This window comes from Taudactylus pleione, unplaced genomic scaffold (assembly GCF_031769625.1).
Source record: "Taudactylus pleione unplaced genomic scaffold, aTauple2 ptg000334l, whole genome shotgun sequence".
NCBI classification, from domain to species: Eukaryota; Metazoa; Chordata; class Amphibia; order Anura; family Myobatrachidae; genus Taudactylus; species Taudactylus pleione.
In genome coordinates this window covers 2,159,556-2,180,155 of record NW_028284735.1, presented here as the reverse complement: position 1 = coordinate 2,180,155, position 20,600 = coordinate 2,159,556, and the positions used below count along the sequence as shown (strand labels likewise).

Below are 20,600 nucleotides of genomic sequence, written 5' to 3'. Positions count from 1 at the left end.
TTTGCGATAACGATCCCTTTTCCACATTCTCCGAAAAAAAAAAAAGACTAAAGCATAACCTAAAGAAAACCAGGCACACTAGAACTAGGGGGTACATTTACTAAGATTCAAGATGGGTCGAGATGACCATCTCGGGTGATTTATTCACTTTTTTCCTACTTGCAAATTCACAAAAGGCAAAAGTCGATTGAGTTAGAGAGAGATTTCTCTCATCTCACTCGTAAAACTCGGGTGAGACAGCAATCTCGAATCAAATCACCAATCGGGCCAACTCTGAAATACTTTTCACCTGAAACATACATCTCTCAAATTTACCAAGAATCGGGATGACAAGCTCGGGTGAGATAGGAGCAAACTCTCTGTCAAAATCACTTTACAATCTCTGACTGAGGAGTTTTTACCTGGGATAAAATATTGGGAGCATGTCCGCTTATCCCCGTATTCAATTTGGATATGGTGGAAACGGGACCCGGTGGAAAAGTAAGTATCGGAAAAGTCCTGTCAATTTTTGGGAAATCATCCTGGCACCCCCCTAAAGATGTCCTGACATGGGGGATTACTATGGGTACCCCCGAATAGCCCTGCTAAAGGTATTTGGGGTTTTTAAATGGTCTTGATAGGAGCTATTTCGCTTCATTGAGCAAGTGAACACATTTTTGCTAATTTTTTTGGAGAAAATAAGTATTCCCATCAAATTTGGGGTACATGAACATGGGTGCAAGCATAGTTCAAAGTCACTAAAATAAAGCTTTAAAGTGCACAAAAAACACACCTTCAGCAAGCACCTGCAATAAAATAAACATCCCACATATTTCCAGACCCCCCCAGAGGCTATTTCGCTAGTTTTTTAAATTATCCCCCAACTTTTTTTTTTTCGTCCATTTTTTCAAGTGATTTTTTGGGGTGTCCTTTGTGTAATTGTTTGTGTTTTTTGACACAGTTAGCATCAAGGGGGGTGTAAAAAGGGTTAGGGTGGTCCCCGCAAGTTTGCACCCCAGAACCCCAATTCTGCACTTTTTTCCGCCGGGCATCCATTGCCGATACTTTTCTGCTTGTTACAATGCGCAATCTTTTTGCACCGGTGAAAAGTCTGGGAAATTCAATACGGGGATAAATGAAATCGGTGAAAATTACGTCATCGGCTAAAAAGTTTTGCCGAAAATGGCTTTTTGCTCCCAATTGAATACGGCCCCTAACCCGTTTTTTTGCAGGTACAACACAAGCAGCTTACACATATCTCACTGATATGTGCAGGCTGCTTGTTAGGGAGAGTTGTGCAAAGAGAAATCACTGCAATCTCAGGTGACATAACTCACTCGAGCTTGCTTACAAATCACCCGAGAATCCTGACCTACATCACCATCGGCAAACTTGTTTAGCCTCAAATCGTCTGTTGATAAATTTGAGAGATAAAAAGAGATTAAATCACCCGAGTTCAGGTGAATTACACCGAGATGAATCACTTTGCAAATCGGGAAAATCCAGATTCTTAGTAAATTTACCCCTTGGTATCATACACGGGCAAAAAGAGGATCTAAGGAGTACTGAAATTAATTTAGGAACACTACCCTTATTTCTGTCTGGAATATGGAAGACACAAAGAGACTATTCAATTTGCCATGTTGTTAACCCCAACTAGAGGATTCCTGCGCACAGCCTCCTGAGGTGCAAGCAGAAATCCGACTAAACTAGGGCCACAATGTTGTAACGAAAACTGAAGGTTTTCGCCAAAAAAACTGCATAATTTTCACCAAAAAACGTTGAAAACGGCAAACAGGCGAAAATGGAGAAAAAAAACTGGAGGGAAGTTTTCTCCATCCCAGACCAGGAGAGAGAGAGAGAAAAAAAAAAAGCAAAATCCCTATTTTTGGCTAAAAATGTGGGGATTTCTTTCAGAACCGTTTGGACACCCCCCTAATGATAATTACTGCAATAAAAATTAGTAAGTTGCGTACTTTTCAAAAAAAGTGCAAATTTTGTGCGAAAAAAAATATTGTATTGGGTCTGATGTTTTGCAGGGCTGTATAGATGCATCAAGTGTTTTAAACATTGCATCCGGTCATAGCAGGTGGTTTTATAAGGGTTTTTAAAATTGCCTTTTTACGACACGAATATATACTTGCACCCATTTTAACATTTCTGTGGAACAGTAATTTCCTGTACACAAAATAGCTTTCTATTATTTTCAACAATATTTTTTTTTTCACTCAAGATTTGCGCGGTCGTTTTACGCCAAAGTACGCAACTTCTGAAAAAAATTTGAGTCATTTATCAGTAGGGGGATTGTCCAAAGGGTTCTGAAAGAAATCTCCAAAGTTTTAGGCAAAAATAGGGATTTTGCATTTATTTTCTCCTGGTCTGGGATGGAGAAAACTTTCTCCAGTTTTTTATCTCCATTTTGGCGAAAAAATTGGCAGTTTTTGCGCTAATTGAATACGGCCCTTAATGCGTGCGCTAACAGTATTGCAGCCAGAACTTAAGATGGAGAATGCAGGTTACCTTGACTAAACTCCCAGCTTTAGGCTCCATAATCTGCATCTCCTGACTTAAGTGCAGGCTGCAATGGAGACAATTGAATTCCCGCTGCTATTCAACATTGCACTGAACTAAATCGCCCCCAAAGATGGCATTTTTTATTTACATTTTTGCTCAATTTGTTTTCATGATTTTTCTTAATTATTTAAAATTCTAAAGAGAATATGCCGACAAAACCCACCTGAGATACAGAAGGAAATGCCAGAGGCAGCACAGGATCCCTAACTTAACACCATAAGCAACCTTCCAAGTGCACAACTGCCATAAACATTTTATTCAATTGCAAAAAAGTCTAATGGTGCATACACACGGTCAGATTTTCCTTCAGATTTGTACAATAACGATTCTAAAAATCGTTCAATCGTTCATATCTGAAAGAAAATCTGACATGTGTCCCTGCAACGATGAACGATGCGTGTTCCCGTTAGTCAGATAACGATATCTGACATCTGATGTGTTTGCAGTCAGATTGGTCAGATTTTCATTAATACTGTCAAAAATCGTTCGTAGTTCATGAAATCGTTGGTAAAATCGTTGATCGTTCATAGTTCATCGTTCATCTGACATATCTGACCGTGTGTATGCACCATTACAGCAACCTCTACGCTAATGATATAGAAGAAGGTTGGTATGGAAGATATCACACACTAATTGAAAAATATCTATGAACACATTTATTATTATAAACAATCCATTGACCGGTCAACAAGATATTTTTTAAAAAGCCTCACATAAATTGTACATAAACAGTAATTAAAATTATAAATAAAAACAGATATTGCAGACTATTTAATAACAATTATTAGGGCTCCGCTTATTTAGCTTGTTAAAGGAGGTGGATCTTTTTTTTGCCAAAAATGCATCTTAGTCACAACACAATGCGACTAATATGCACCTGGAGACTTTACTGATTAATGCCACTGGGTCCAGCATGCCCAAAAATGAGGCACACATCCACTCTCCCGTTTTCTGTAACGCTGCCTGTCGGCGCCTCGTTGCCCCCCCCCTTCAAATACCAGCAGCATATCAATCATGCTGCTGGATTTGGGGAACTGCGAGTGACATTGCAGCCTCGGATTTGCACCTGCGCAGTGCGGCTTCTATGCATGCGCAGGTCTAAAAACATTGGCGATGTACGTAAACATTGTATCTCTGAATTAGGCCCTGAGTCGCACATTTATATTGTCTCTCTGAATTAGGCCCTGACTTGCACATTTATATTGTCTCTCTGAATTAGGCCCTGACTTGCACATTTATATTGTCTCTCTGAATTAGGCCCTGACTTGCACATTTATATTGTCTCTCTGAATTAGGCCCTGACTTGCACATTTATATTGTCTCTCTGAATTAGGACCTGAGTCGCACATTTATATTGTCTCTCTGAATTAGGCCCTGACTTGCACATTTATATTGTCTCTCTGAATTAGGCCCTGAGTCGCACATTTATATTGTGTCTCTGAATTAGGCCTTGACTTGCACATTTATATTGTCTCTCTGAATTAGGCCCTGACTTGCACATTTATATTGTCTCTCTGAATTAGGCCCTGACTTGCACATTTATATTGTCTCTCTGAATTAGGCCCTGAGTCGCACATTTATATTGTCTCTCTGAATTAGGCCCTGACTTGCACATTTATATTGTCTCTCTGAATTAGGCCCTGAGTTGCACATTTATATTGTCTCTCTGAATTAGGCCCTGAGTCGCACATTTATATTGTCTCTCTGAATTAGGCCCTGACTTGCACATTTATATTGGCTCTCTGAATTAGGACCTGAGTTGCACATTTATATTGTCTCTCTGAATTAGGCCCTGATTTGCACATTTATATTGTCTCTCTGAATTAGGCCCTGAGTCGCACATTTATATTGTCTCTCTGAATTAGGCCCTGAGTCGCACATTTATATTGTCTCTCTGAATTAGGCCCTGACTTGCACATTTATATTGTCTCTCTGAATTAGGCCCTGAGTCGCACATTTATATTGTCTCTCTGAATTAGGCCCTGAGTTGCACATTTTTTGTGTGACATTTTTTCAGAAATTCCTGTGAATTTCAATTTAGGAGGAATTAATTAGTTTATCTCTAATTGTTATTTTTAAAATGATGGAAATGACTGAAAGCCTTGATGTTTAAGATAAAAGTTCTAATTATTATTTTCCAATTATACACATTACTGTACATTATAATAATGCAATTATACTATCAGTAAATGTAGTTTCATTTACATGCAAAACCTCATAATCAGTTCAATTAGTTACATACCATCTTGTCCATTTCTCAAAGGTGATACATTCTTATACCATGTGATATTGGGAGTGGGAAATCCATTTGTACTTTCACATGTTCCAATCTGTAAGGCAAGAACTATGTCAGAGGCATCAGTGACTACTTATTTTTAAACAAGTCATATTTCTCATTTAAAAGAAAATATTGCTAAGATCTATATTTATCCGGTATTAACAATGTTTATTTTCTGCGTAACCTAATAATACAGTTGTTCATACACTTCCCTGTCTCACTTCACCATTGCATTTACAGCACAGATTATGCCACGCAAAACAATAAGAAAGGCATACTTGCCTACTTTTGAAAACATGTTTCAGGGAGATTCTTCCTAGTAGTAGAATTGAGGGGGTGAGTCATGCTCCGCCCATAGGGTGTGTCTAGCTCCACTTGTAATACCCCGCTAAGTGAAGTATTACTTCTGCCATTTCATTACACAGGGATACAGGCCCTGATTCAGGGCCGGATGCTCTGACAGAGCGCTTGCTCTGAATCGGGGCCGGACGCTCTGACAGAGCGCTTGCTCTGAATCAGGGCCGGGCTATTTTTTTTTTGAACGGCCTCCTGCCCGCTCGCATAGCTTTGGGTGACCACCCACAGCTATAGAGAGCGGGCAGGAAGATGGCCGCGATGGTCAAGATCATCGCGACCATCAGGCTTGCGACGAGACCCTTGTGGTAGGGTCTCGTTGCCGCAAGCCCTGGAGTGCTTTTGGCTCAAACAGAGCCGAAAGCACTCCCACTAACATCACTTGTGATGTCAGTGGGGCCGGCCCCAGACGGTAGGCGTTCCCATGGGAACGCCTCTGTCTGGGCAGCCACGCCCCCGGCATGCCCACCAAAGGGGGCATGCTGTCACTCACCATCGACAGCACGCCCCCATTGGTACGAGACCCGGAGCGATGGCTAGCCCGTCGCTATCCGGGTCTCGCGCAAGCGCAGGACGGAGCCAGCACCATCGTGCGCATGCGCACTGGGCCACCATCGACCCGCTTGCGAGTGCTCAGCGCTCGTGAGCGGGTCTGAATCAGGCCCACAGTTCCCAGCAATCTCTGCAGCTGCTCAAGAGGTCAGGGGTAGATCACGTGACCAGTGTCAGCTGATCAGACATATGACAGTTGGAAGCAAGCAGCAGTTGATCAGTATTACCCCTTTTACACCAAAGTCCGCTGAAGCCGGCCACACCGGAGCCAGGTTTGCCGTGACCCGGCTCTTTCGGCGTTGCAGTGGATGCTTGGAGATGATGTAATCTCCAAGCGCCACTGAAGCCAGCCAATCAGGTAGCATGCAGCACGATCCGGGTCATCGTGACCCGGATCGGACTGTTTACACTGCAGAGTGACATGGATAAGACCCATGGCCAACCCTGCAAACTATCCGATTTGGATCCGCGGGTCCCTGGATCCGGGTAGATCCATTTACACTGACAAAAATCCCAGGTTGATGCGTGTTCATGTGCATCAAGTCGGTGTAAAGGAGGTATTAGAGTCTGAGGTAACTTTCGGAGAGCAGGATGCCAACTGTGGTAAAAGGCTCCTGATAGGAACCAGTGGCTGTGTGAGCTGAGGCAGCAGACGGCCCCAGAAGGTGGGGGTTTGCTTAGTAGACCCAGGGCCGCTGACAGCCACACTGGGCCCAGGAAACAGGGGCGTGGCCTAATCGTGGGAGGCGTGGCAACACCCCCTTAGAGATAATTTTTAAAAAAAAAGTTATATTTGTGCCCCTCAGAGTGATCGCTCTCCCATAGGCATAGTAGACTGTTCCGGCTGCTGCTTTAGCAGCCATGAGCAGTCTCCCAGTGCAGACCAGCACACAGCAGTGTGTGCTGGGCTACTGTGACATAAGCATAAGCAAATTGTCAGCTCAAGTGGCACTTGATGCAGCAATGCTTCTCCTTCAGTTTCTCCAGCAAAATGCATCTGCCGAGAAAAAAACTAAACTTTCCCAAAAGACCCACTGGTGATGCAGATGAGTCAACACAACCAAGTTTTGACATCTGGTTGGGTCTAAAAGAATTGCCTACAATTAATGAGACCTCAAAGAATGGTTGAGGACTATTTTACAATTTTTAATGATAGCATCCAAATAGGCATGTCAGACAGTCTGTTTGACTACTGGCAGAAAAAAAGGCAATTTGGAGGCACTTGCACAAACTGGATTTGCTTTACTTGAGCTGCCCACCCTCAAGTGTGTAAAGAGTTTTCAGCACAGCCAGGAACCTTGTCAGCGAATGGCATAGGAGGCTATTTCCTCAAAGTGTGGAAAAGATGACGTCCATCAAAATGAACACCAAATCATATGCCATTACATCAAATCATTACAACGGCACTTGTAATGGTGGATTCCAGCGGGGATGAATTAATATTGTGTGAAGATGATGTACACACTGATGAGGGTGAGGAATTGGATGATGATGGTGACAACAGTTTGTGCACGTAGAGATCATTGCCAGCAATGCCAGCTGCCAATTGGTAGCTTGTTTTGTGGGGGCCCAAACAAACCATTTGCTTCATGATTGATATTGTTGATGTGTTGGTGGTGAAGATGGCAGGTGCTTGGATCTAGCAGAGAGAAGGAAGCTAGCTGACGCTGGACTGCTTGTTGGTACTTTTTTAGCCAAAGTTTCTGTATTTTGAAAAAACCTCTTGGATGGATGCACTGCAGATGATGTAACAGGGATGAGGTTCCTAGATGGTTAAGGATTATACCTCTACTTACTCTGGCTTTACAAAGGGTTATTGATGGCTTGACAATTGTTGTCTGGATTTGGGTAGAAATAATTCCACACATAAGAAGTTGAATTTTTTGTCTTTTGCCCAGGCATGACAATGGGCTTTTCCTTACACAAACAACATCCTCATCATCAGTATCCTTAATTAGCTATAAAAATATCCTGCTCATCCTAGTGCACTTCCACAGAAGCATCCTTGATTTCTATGTTAGCATGTTCACTTTTGCTTACATCATCAGAACCACCAATCATAAATAAAGGCCAAGGCCTTAGCCTTTCCTTGCCACTTCATGTGGTGAAAGGCATATTGCCAATTTTATGTCTTTCTGCAGCTAACTTTCCCTTTGATGTTGTTTTCTTTACCACTGTAAAAGATTGGTTCTTGATTTTAGATGCCCTGACTTAAGCCCTGTATGCCCTTGGGCATCGGCTTTAGTAGATGATGTAGATGGACTAGTATCATCATGATTGATGGCACTGGCAGCAGGTCCAGCACTAGTACGTGTTTCCTGCTCTCCTCTCAACTGATCGTTCTCCATATCAACAAACATGAATGAAGTGGGGTACAGCACACACGTCAATTTGTACTAATTTTAAATATTACACTGCGGTATCAATGACCTACAGTGTCACAAGATTTTTTATGAATAATAAAATAATAACACTGCACTACCACTTACAGTGTTACAATATTCTTTATGAATAAGAGAAGAATAACACAATGCGCCACCACTTACAGAGTCACAAGATTTTTTATGAATAAGAAAAGAATAACACACTGCGCTACACTTACAGGAGTAAATTTACTAAGTTTCAAGTTTTGTCGATATTGCAATCTTGGGTGAGTTTAGGCATGTTTTTCATCTAGCAAATTTACTAAAGACAAACTTGGGTGAGTTTGTGAGAGATTTCTCATTTTTCACTTTGAGATTGCAAACTTGATTAAACTCACCATTGGCCAAACTCTGAAGTACTTTTCATGAAAAAGATACAAGGGAATTTGCTAAGAAACGAGATTACAATCTCAGATGGAATTGGCTCCGGCTCCTGACTGGCTGAACAGCCCACGTGGGAACTGTAAGGAGCCGGAGCCAATCAGCAGCCGCTCTACAGTTAGCGACCGCTGATTGGCTGCCGGCTCCTGACAGTTCACACTGAGCAGTCAGGAACCGGCTAGCGGTTTATGTGGTCACACACATACACTGCTACTGTAAGTGTCTTTTCCGGGTGCTGGTTTGTTTTTTTGCCAAGACACGGAGATGCTACGGAGACCGGCGCCAGGAAGGAGGTGAGTATTGTTGTTGTTTTTTTTAGGTACTCCCGGTGGATTCTACTTGGAGAAGCAGACCGAACGACGGCCAGCAGGTAAGTATGTGTGAGTGGGGTAGGTAGGTAGGTGTATGTAAGAAAGTTTTACTTTCTATGGTGTGTGTGTTGTGGTTTTTAAACTATTTGTGGCCGGAGGCTGACCACACGTGTTTAAAATGTTTGCCACGGCGCTGAAAGGGTTAACTCCCTGTGCTGCGGCGTCATATTTAAAGAGACAAAGGGCGCTCGGCGCCATGTTTAAATGTATTACCGGCGCTAGGCGCCAAGTGTTTATACATAAAAACGTACTCAAGATGGTATGTGCAGCACTGAGCCAGGACATGTATTTAAAATGTATGATTTTAAATGTAAACTGGGTTTAAATGTACTTATAGAAATGTCACATGTCCTGACCTTTGGAGACAAACTGCTCGTTAAACATCCTCACCTAGGAATGGATATGGTAATTACCCTAGCCTGGTAGTGGGGATGGATATGGTAATTACCCTAGCCTGGCAGTGGGGGGTTAGGTGGTGACTGAAGAAGCCTTTCCTTTGAAATGCGGGCTAGGGAGACTCCTGTGTGTCTGTATACGATACCAAGCAAAGATGTAAAAGACAAGCAGTTTGTGCTTAGGAAACCAAATGTTTTTGGGTGGTATCAAGGAAATTGATTTAATTTCTGTGAAATGTAAGACGTATTTATTTATGTTTTCTGAGATAGCCTGATTGGCTAGAAGGAACACAGGGTGGATTTGCCCCTCTGTGATGTTGTGTGTAAGAATGACATAAAAAGAGGGCCTGTGAGCCCTGTATGTTTACAACCCTGTAACTTCTTTGAGGAGAAGAGCTGCTGATAAGATTCCTGTATCTGGTACATCCTTGTAAATCCTGTGTGGAGAAGAATTGCTGTAACATCTTATGTATGCTGATTATTCCCCTTCAATCCGAAGGGAGGGTCTTTTTTAAGACTGAGAGCAATAAACACCTTTGCCTTTAAATTCTATTACATCTGTATCCTGCGACCAACAGAATGGCGCAAAACGCTATTCCGTTCTCCTGCTGTTCTGGGTGAGAGCTCCGTGTCTCCAAGTTCAAGCCCTCTGCCAAACTACCGTGCAGACCTGGTCCATTGTGAGGGATCAGGTGGGAACAGCCGACACCAAACAGGAGGTGTGTCTGCAGTTGGTCAACGCATAAGTGGTTCCAGCTGCCTAGGCAGGAGCCTGATTGTACGTAAAAAGCGGTTCCAAACGCCGATGGTAGAGTTTGGTGGTGGCAGCATCGTTAAACGCCCACGGCGCAGTGGGCGGAGTCAGTGACAGGCGGTCACTGACGGTGAGTGGGAGTCCAAAAGCGCTAACCCGTGACCAGTGACGGCCTAGGCGAAAGGCATCCGGTCACACTATTTTTTATTACAACAGGGGTATGGGTGCGAGTTGCCTGCTGGCACTTTTAGTTCCACAAGTGCCAAAGGGAAGGCATGCTGGCACCTGTAGTTTCAAGATAAAAAACAATAGTTTATTACTGTTTAAAATACTATTACCTCTGTACCCACAGCCCAGGGGTGCAGGGAAGAGCCCTAGGCTTCAAACTAAGCCTGGGGGTCCCCACCTCCCCTGAGATCCCCGGCTTGTGCTGACCGGCTTGGTGTGTGAATGCTTTGGCTGGGGTGACCCGGTGATAGGGTCCCCTGGCTGTGGCATTACGCCACAGCCGGATTTGAGTCTGGTGCTGGTTTTAAATATAGGTGAACCCCTACGCATTTTTTTCCCCTTATATTTAAAAAAGGACTGGCTCAGCAGCCAGGTGCTGGTTCCTAAAATATGGGGGGGACCCTATTCATTTTTTTTCTTGTATTTTTAGGAACCAGGACGGGCTGAGCAGCCTGGAGCTGGTTATGCTTTGGGGGGGATCCTACATCATTTTATTTTTTAAATTAACACTTTTTTTTACAGCTATAACACAGGCAGCCTTCACGTATCTCACTGATATGTTCAGGCTGCTTGTTCAGGAGAGTTAGGCAGAGAGAAGACACTGCAATCTCGGGTGAGTAATCCCCTTCAAAACTTGCTACATCGGCCAACTCAACTGTCAGCTAAACTCACTTCTTAGTAAATTGGTGAGTTTCAGAAGCATCAAATCACCCGAGTTTTGGCGATGCTAATCGAGTTCAAAATTTAAAAAAATCGATCAGACTCGATTCTTAGTAAATTTACCCCAGTGTCACAAGATTTTTTTTGAATAAGAAAAGAATAACACACTGCTCTGTCACTTACAGTGATGTCATTATTTTTATATATTACACATGATATTTATCACTTTGTTGTGGCATACTCACCTACTTTTTTGTAATCCTTTCCGGGAGCAGCCGGAGAAGAACGGCTGCTCCCTGCTTCGGAGGGCGGGGCCAGACTATAGTCATCATTAGGCCCTGTCCCTTTTACAGGAGAACTCAGTGATCCGCGGGTCTGTGCAGAGGGGGCGGGGCTAAATGAAGCGAATTTGCATAATTTAGCCCTATCCTCTCCCTATGGACCTGTAGATTTCTCAGATAATCTCCACATCCTGCCCACTTCACTAGGAAGTGAGTGGGATGCGGGAGATCTGCCTTCTATTCCGGGGGTTCGGGCGGTTACCCGAAAAATCGGGAGCTTCCCGCAACACAGCAGCAGGTCTTTATGTACTGCAGCCCCTGCCCCTTGATTGACAGAACAACAGTGAGTGACACAGCAGCACCCCCACTTTATGTACTGCAGCCCCAGCCTGACACTGCACCCTTGAACAAATAGTGACAAGTCACTGACAACAACACACAACACTGACTGCAACCTAGAAAAACAGAGCACGTTTGCTCTGTACACTCTCCACAGAAAATGGCGCCGATCACCGGGACCTTCATAGAATCCAAAACCAGCGAGAATTCAACAGCGGGAGGATGACGTTTTGCCTCGTTTTCAGATCCGAGTCATGCGGGAAACCCCAAGCCAGACTCAGATCTCACCTCATATCACGAAGTTTGGGTGGGTCCGGTTTTCAGAGAACCAGACCTGCTCATCTCTACACATAACCCGGTCATATTGATAATGCAGTTATTATTAGGGGACTAGCTAGGTGAAACTGGTACCAAGGATTACTTAAAGTAGTGTTAAACAAAAAAAACACTCCCCCTTGCCTGAGAAATCTGACATCTGCCAAAAGCAGTTGTGTGAGTCACAGAGAAAACTAATTCACATCCTCACTCAAATCAGCTATAGAGGGGGGGCTGTGACCACCAATAGTGCAGGATAAAGGACAGAGAGACTTGTAATGTGTTGTTAATTTCAGGCTTGCTGACAATCTGGCTGCTCTTTCCGGGAGAGGCAGCCAGTTCGGCAAAGCAAGGGGGTGTGACGCAGTTTTGTCGTGATCGCGTCATCGTTGCCCTGTCCCCGCTACACAACGCCGAGATTACCAGCACTGTGTAGCCGGGGGCAGGGCCACGATTGCGCAATTCAGCGCGAATCGCATCATCAGTTACCCACGGACCCGCCATCTATTCCAAGGTGAGAGCAGATACCGGTGGGGGGTGCAGGCGGGTGGCGCCGGCCGGCAGACTTGCCCACTCTTCCATGGGGCTTGGAGCGACACCGGATTTTCTAGGAGAGTAGGCAAGTATGGTTCATTTCCGGCGAGAAACTGTGAGATGTGCCAATCTATCTTTCCTGTAAGCTGCACAACAGAGTTTAACTCTCACTTCCATGTTTTTCAGACTCAAAAAACTCAAGATTTAAACTCTCATACAGATGTTTTCCCATTTTGAAAATACAACTCGACCAATGTAATAGTGTCAGAGTTTACTGCTAAACTCTCACATTTTCTAAACTCTCACCCTATTACATTTGGTCCATAGGCCTTGTTATAAGTGATGAGATTTCTCAGATTTTTAGGGGTAAATCTACTAAGATTCGAGATGGTCCCAATTTTCAAAGTGATTTATCTTGCTGGAATTCGCCCAAATTCGGGTGATTTAATCCCTTTTCTGTTACCAAATTTACCAACAGATGATTTGAGGCTAAATGAGTTTGCCGATGGTGAAGCAGAACGAGATATCTCTCCCGAGTAACTCATTTTGCAGGAGATTAGTCACCCGAGATTGCAGTGTTTTCTTTCTGCAAATCTCTCCCGAACTAGCAGCCAGCACATATCAGTGAGATATGCGCTTGCTGGTTGTGTTTTAACCCTTGTAAAAATTATAAAAATGTTTTTAAAAAAGTGACGTGAGGTCCCCCCCCAAAACACTAACCAGCCCCGGGCTTGCCAGCCTGTCCAGGTTCTTAACATTGCAGGGAAAAAAATGTGTAAGGATCCCCTGTAAAGTAAGAACCAGCACAAGGCAGCAGGGACAGAGCTGGTTTGAAATATACGGAGAAAAAAAATGATGTGAGTTCCACCGTAAATTTATAACCAGCCCTGGACCCTTTCTAACGTTGGGCTGATGTCACAGCCAGGGGAGCCCTTTCACCGGGCCCCCCAGCCGCAGCATCAGCCCTGACCGTTAGTCAGCCCAGGCCAGGGATCCCTGGGGAGTTGGTGAACCCCCAATAAAGGGGTCACCCTCTCCAAGGCACCCCTGGCCTAGGCTGATAGCCACCCCTGGGTGGTGGGTTGATTGTGTTAGGTGTAGTGGAAAAAATAGATTTATCATCATTGTCTTTACAGTGAAACTACAGGTCCCAGCAAGCCTCTCCCGTCTTTTTTTTTTTTACAAATTATCCCTATTTTTACAAGTTACAGAAAGAAACATACACAAATCACAATGATTTGTGTATGTTTCTGACCATCTCACAGCTCAGGGGGGTTGAGAGTTTGAAAAGTGATTTTGACAGAGAGTTTGCTCTTATCTCACCCGAGCTTGTCATCATGATTTTTGGTATATTTGAGAGATGTATGTTTTAGGTGAAAAGTACTTCCGATTCAGCCTGATGGTGATTTGATCGAGATTGCTATCTCACCCGAGTTTTATGAGTGAGATGAGAGAAATCTCTCTCTAACTCACCCGACTTTGCCTTTAGTAAATTTGCAAGTAGGAAAAAATCAATAAATCACCCGATATGGTCATCTCGACCTATCTCGATTGTTAGTAAATTTACCCCTAATTCTATTTTTTTTTGTTTTAAACTGAATTTGCATTAAAATCTGTGTGTCAATTTATTTAACCACTTAACTGACAATTTTTTTTTCTAAAAACTGCTCAGAATTTGTCATTATGAGTGAATTAGATGAAGAACATCTATTTCAACTTATCCAAAATGATTTAATTAAAAAAAAAATATTATTTTTTTAACATTTGTAAAATTTATAATTTTTTTTCAAACATTGGAACATTGGATCATCACCATAGGAACATTGGAAACATCACGACTTTCCATTTTACAGCGGTTACAGGCACCAGGTAGTTTTAGGGGGTGAGGTGGGGGGCTAATTTACCTTTTCCACTGGCTGCTAGTCTCAGCAGCCGCTGAGTGGGAGGTCCTGCTGTGCTGACCAATCAGCAGTGACCGACAGCACAGCAGACACTGAGGGAGGGAGTAGGGAAGCAGGGGGACCGGAAGGTCCTTCTGAGAGCAGCAGCTGCGGGGAGATTCTCTTCCTACAGCCGTCCTCACTGTTTATCTGACTGATCGGAATATTGTGACCAGACCAGATAAGGCATTACCTGGTATGGTCGGAAAAATACGACCATGCCAGGCAAGTGGTTAAAGTATTTTTGTACCTGTAAGCCTTGGAAACCTTTTTTTAATTTAAACTACATTTTATTCTAGCATATTTCTCTGTGTTCCTGGATGAATTTTGAAGCCTGTGAGGCCCATGCTAGATACCTACAATATGTGAATTAAGTGTGAAATATTAATAACTGCGTGCAAGTAGAATTCAACGGCTACCTGGTGGAGTAAGATATTTCTGAAAATAATCTCTGTATGGTGGCAGTTGATTCCTTAATCCATAAATGCTGACGTAACCATTAAGTCATTGACAGCTGTTTCAGAGTGACGTATCTGGGGACAGACTGAATTTTGACATTTTGCTGGACAGCAGTGGGATCAAAATATTTTTTGTTATTGAAAGAACTCAAGTGAATTAGTGGTGTATATTCCTGAGAGGGCCAGCATTATAATTGAGTAGAGAATACGCTCAAATACAGTGCAAATCGTTTCTGTTCCCCCCTCTTCTTTTTATTTACTATTTTATTTGCCAAGAAATGAGATTCAAGATGACAGAATATAAGCATCTGAAAAAGGATAAGCTTCTGGCCTGTGAAGACAGAGGAACTATTGTTTCTGGCAAGAATTGAGATCAACTGATCCAGTTGGAGAATGATCAGAATTCAGGTGCTGGAAAAAGTCAGGCACACGCCAGCTCTGTTTTGGAGAACTAGCTGGCAATGGACATTACAACAAATCCCCAGTGAAGGTCGGACACATCTGTTAGTTACGGTGAGGTTCCTGCCTTGTACAGGTACTTACAAACTGCCCTCAAATATCTGAGGGATACAGACAATGTGTATTCCTTGCAGCTGATACAACAGTTACAAACAGCCGCAGAATGCCAAGCAGCTGTAAAACGTGAGCTGCCAAGGGAGCTGCAGAATGGGAGGCAGAATGCAGGCACCAGTTAGGATCAATAGCCAGGTTGCAGCCAAGGACTCACATGTCACTCTGCCCCGCCCAGAGCATTTACCTGTGCTGAAATAAGATGGGGACCTGGATAAGTTTTTCATTGGAGTTGAGAAATTCTGCAGTCAGTGGGCTTACTGTTTAACTCCTGGACTGAGTGGAAATGCTTTGGATGCATTTGCAGATCTTCCCCCTGAGATAGATAGCAATTATGCCGCAATCAAACAGGTAGAGATTCAGAAATTCTCTGGTACTTATGCTGGACTTTTAGCTAAATTATTCATGGTTCTGCATCAGTGGATTGAGGGGCTGGGGGTCACCAAATATGATAAACTAAAAGATCTAATTCTCCAGAAACAATTTATCTTGCTGTGCCCAGCAGATGCCAATGTGCAGGTCTTGGCTCATGAGCCCCAATCCTCTCAGGAGGCTGACAACCTAGCAGACAAGAAAAGCTGTATCAGAGCTCTGGCATATATTGGGAAAGAAGAAAAAAGGACTCTTTATGGGGGCACACAATAGGTAACGAGATATGGCTGATATAGCTTGTTAAAAATTAACCTTTAATGAATATATTTAAAAGAGCAATAATCAAAATTTAGGACAAACTGATATACATACAACAAAAAACATATAATTGACTGGAGACTGTTGTCTCTCAGTATGGACAAACAAATATACATACAACAAGAAAACTCTATAATATGCTGGAGATTATTGTCTCACAGTACAAAGAAATCTGTAAGGATACATTCCTTCTGGATGTTAAAAAAGCCAGGCGAGATAATAAAGTCAGTCAATTAAATAAATAATATGCTGAACCAGCAATATAATGTAACTCCAGTTAAACACAGACCAGGCATGAAAAATGATAAATGCAATTCATCTGTATCGCAATATCAATGCCTGCATGCACTCTGATAATTAGCCACAAAAAGATAATGAGATAATACCAATATTATTATTCATATAACCTAACCATCAGTATATAAGCGATCAGCCAGCAAATCAATGAGTGATTCATGTAACACATAAATCATACTTAGTGCCTGATAACATATTAGCTCTTAACATATAACATATGCCGAGTTGTACATAAGGAACACATGTATGACATTGAATAGTCTCTAATATATTTACAGTGACTGCAGTCAGATGTCAAAATAATACGCTGATAGGATTCGTGGCCGTCTGCCCTGATGCGCCAGGCAGTGCAGGGGGTATGCGCCACTTACCTGATCAGCGAGCCTCAGTAGGTATGGTCAGTGGTAATTTCACTAGCACGAGTGCATGCCACTGTGCCTGGGGTAGACGCCGGCGTCACGTGTGCGCACCACGTGACCCGGAAGTAAGACGCACGTTTCGCCGTTATCAGGCTTGCTCACAGTCTCCACCCTAGTTTCTCAATCCCAATACAGCATACTAATAGTTGAGATCAACCAATCATATTTCCCTGCATTGACTGGCAGATTAAAGAGCCAATACCTACATGTTCTCCATCAGCCAATAAAATGGAGTACGAATATGATAGACATTTGTATTTACAAATAGGAAGGCTCAAAAAACGGCAATGCATAGAATAAATAAGATTTATAATTATATACCACAGTAACCTTCTATAAGGGATGATACTATTGAAAAAAGGGTGATTAAAAATATACAACATATAGAAATTGCTCGTGAACACGATTATAAATAATAAAATGTATATCAGTGTTGTGAGTAGAGTTCAATACTGCTTAATTTAACCCTGTAGATACCTGATATTATTCACAGATATGATGAAATCGTGTAAGTTGAAAAAGTTTTTATTGGATCGGTAGAGTATCATCCTAATACAAAAATATACAAAATATAGAAATTGCTCGTGAACACGATTGCAATTAAATAAAAATGTATATCAGTGTTGTGTGTAGAGTTCAAAACTACTTCATTTAACCCTGTAGATACCTGATATTATTCACCAATATGATGGGATCATGTAAGTTGAAAAAGTTTTTATTGGATCGGTAGAGTGTCATTATAATACAAAAGATAGGGTGATTCGAACAAGGTAAGTAATATCCTGTCATAATGCTACAAAGAGCAGCTACTGCACATCATTATATAATATAGTGAATGATGCGTGAGCGTACTCATAAGAGCGTACAGGAATTCGAGTCAGGAAATATGGCATCTACTGTTGCATTGTATCAGCTGAGGGGTACCTGATGAAAAACATTGCAGGCGCCTCTCCTGAAAATCTACAATGAGAGTACCATGATTAAAAAGGTAGATAAAATAGTTAACACAGTAAAAGATAGAATTGAAATGAAGAAAAAATACATCAGTATAATGTTATCAGAGACCCATGCAATAACTGATCATTTCCCTTATGGAATTGATGATTAGAGAGCAATGGGGACCTGTATACTGGTATGAAGAAAGAAAGTACATATTGCACACATGGCAGCCGTGTTGGACACTAAACTTTGTTACACGGGCATTGCAAAGTAAGTGAAACCATAAATACAGGTCGCCATGCTACATATTTGGAAAAGTTGTGACAAAGGTGATAGGTGAAAAAACAATAAGGTAAAAAAATTGAATTAAAACTAAAGGTGTAAAACAGTGAGAAATAAATAAACTATAATTAATATTGTGATAATTAATTAATATAATTGTGTTAGTGTAAGGTCAATCCGCTAATTCTAAATTGGGTTGACTGTAATTAAAGTGACTGTGACTGAATGGTGATATATAAGAATAAATTAAGTGTAAGTGTGACTAAAATTAGTGATCATCTGTAAAAAAATTGAATTAAAATTTCCAGTTAAGTAAAAAACTGACATTTTTAATACTCTTTTACTTTTTATTTTTTATATTTTATATAAAGGGATTAATAAAAATAATTTTTTTCTTCAGGTAGATAGGAAAACACCAAAATTTATGTATTCATTCATCCCAGTCGGAGCAACTGCTCCTAGTCTAAATGTCCATTCACTTTCTTTCCTAAGCAGAGCATTGGTGATATCTCCTCCACGTATACCTAGTTTAATTTTTTCTAGTCCACATACTTTCAGATCTTGATGGGATTTATTATGACAGTAATAGAAATGTCGAGCTACTGTAGTGATTTGCTTCATCCTTTGTAAATCCCTGGCTGCATTGCGTATTGTACCGATGTGTTCTAATATACGTTGTTTTAAGGGCCGAATGGTCATACCTACATATTTCTTATCACATGGGCACATAATGCAGTATATAACTCCTTCAGTCTTACAATTTATATAGTCATGAATTCTCACATCATTGTTGAATCTGTCTTTAATCCTGTCAGTTTTTAAAATATGACTGCATATTTTGCATGTACCACAGGCAAAAGTGCCTGATGCAATGGATTTTTTAGTTGTGGACCTCAGAAAATGACTATGGACCAACTGGTCCCTGAGGTTTTTAGATCGTCTCCACCCCATAGCAACTCTTTCTTCCAAAACTTCTGCTAGATCTGTGTCAGCTAGCAGAATAGGCCAATATTTTTGAATTGCCCCTTGAAGTTCTTTCCACTCTCTGCAAAAATTGGCAATGAATCTTATTTTGCCAATCTTGTCCTTTTTCGTCTTATCCTTAAAAATTAAATCCTGTCTTTTGGTATATTGTATACCCCTTTGGGCTTTCTTGATAGCTGTATTGCTATAACCTCTTTCACGAAGTCTTTGTGACAGATCTAGGCTTTGTTGCTTGTAATGAGTATCATCAGAGCAATTCCTGCGCAATCGCAGGAATTCCCCTTTTGGTATGTTGTCCACCATTGGTGGATAATGTGAACTCGTCTGATGGAGAAGACTGTTGGTGGCGGTTGTTTTTCGATATAAATCAGTAGCAATCATACCTTCATCATTCACATATATCAACAAGTCTAAGAAGGGTATTTTTTCTTGGCTGATATCATGTGTAAGGGTGATGTTAAGAGCATTGCTGTTCAGAGTTTCAATGAACAGCAATAACAAATCAACATCACCCTCCCAGATCATTAATATATCGTCAATATATCTGATCCATGTGATAATATGAGATGAGAGATTGTCATTGTCTTCATGAAAAACAGATTCCTTCTCCCACCACCCTAAAAAGATGTTGGCATACGTAGGGGCACACGCAGCCCCATCGCAGTTCCTCTCGTCTGTAAATACAGTTTATCATTGAACGTAAAAAGGTTATGATATAGCACAAATCTCAACAGGTCCAAAAGGAACTTATGAAAATCATTAGAGCCTTCCATTGACATAAAGTATTGTACCGCCTTAATACCAATATCATGAGATATGCTGGTATAAAGGGCTTCAACAACCAATGTCACCAAATATTGATTTTTCTCAAGTTTAATATCATTCACTTTACGTAATACGTCAGTCGTATCCTGGACATAAGAAGACAAACTTGTCACATAATGTCTTAGATGTAAATCTAAGAAAGTACTAGCCCGTTCGGTCAGGCTGCCCTTTCCTGATACGATCGGTCTCCCTGGTGGAATATCAAAGTTTTTGTGTACTTTTGGTAACATGTAGTATGTTGGTATCTTAGGATACTTGACTTGGAGAAATGCATGTTCCTGTGCCGAGATGATTTGATCCCTCAAGGCTCTGTCAATGATGTTATCATACAGAGTTTTATAATTCTCTATGGGATTATATCTCTTTTCTTGATAACAGTCTGATACATCAAGTTGCCTGTTGGCCTCCCTTATATACATATCTCGTGGCCAGATTACGACATTGCCTCCTTTATCAGAGGGTTTAATCAAAATGTCTTGCCACTCTCCAATTTCCTTCAATGCATGTTTCTCATTGAAGGTCGGCACAGGAACATGCATTTCTCCAAGTCAAGTATCCTAAGATACCAACATACTACATGTTACGACTGACGTATTACGTAAAGTGAATGATATTAAACTTGAGAAAAATCAATATTTGGTGACATTGGATGTTGAAGCCCTTTATACCAGCATATCTCATGATATTGGTATTAAGGCGGTACAATACTTTATGTCAATGGAAGGCTCTAATGATTTTCATAAGTTCCTTTTGGACCTGTTGAGATTTGTGCTATATC

General features: G+C 41.7%; 1 protein-coding gene across 1 annotated transcript in view; it reads right to left on the bottom strand.

Annotated features, from left to right (window-relative positions):
• Positions 1 to 20,600, bottom strand: part of MCAM (melanoma cell adhesion molecule) — a 279,907-nt gene that overhangs the window by 81,975 nt on the left and 177,332 nt on the right. Inside the window, exon 5 of the mRNA XM_088443798.1 lies at positions 4,796 to 4,883. Coding sequence (XP_088299924.1) covers positions 4,796 to 4,883 — 88 coding nt within the window. The remainder of the gene's footprint in view (positions 1 to 4,795; positions 4,884 to 20,600) is intronic.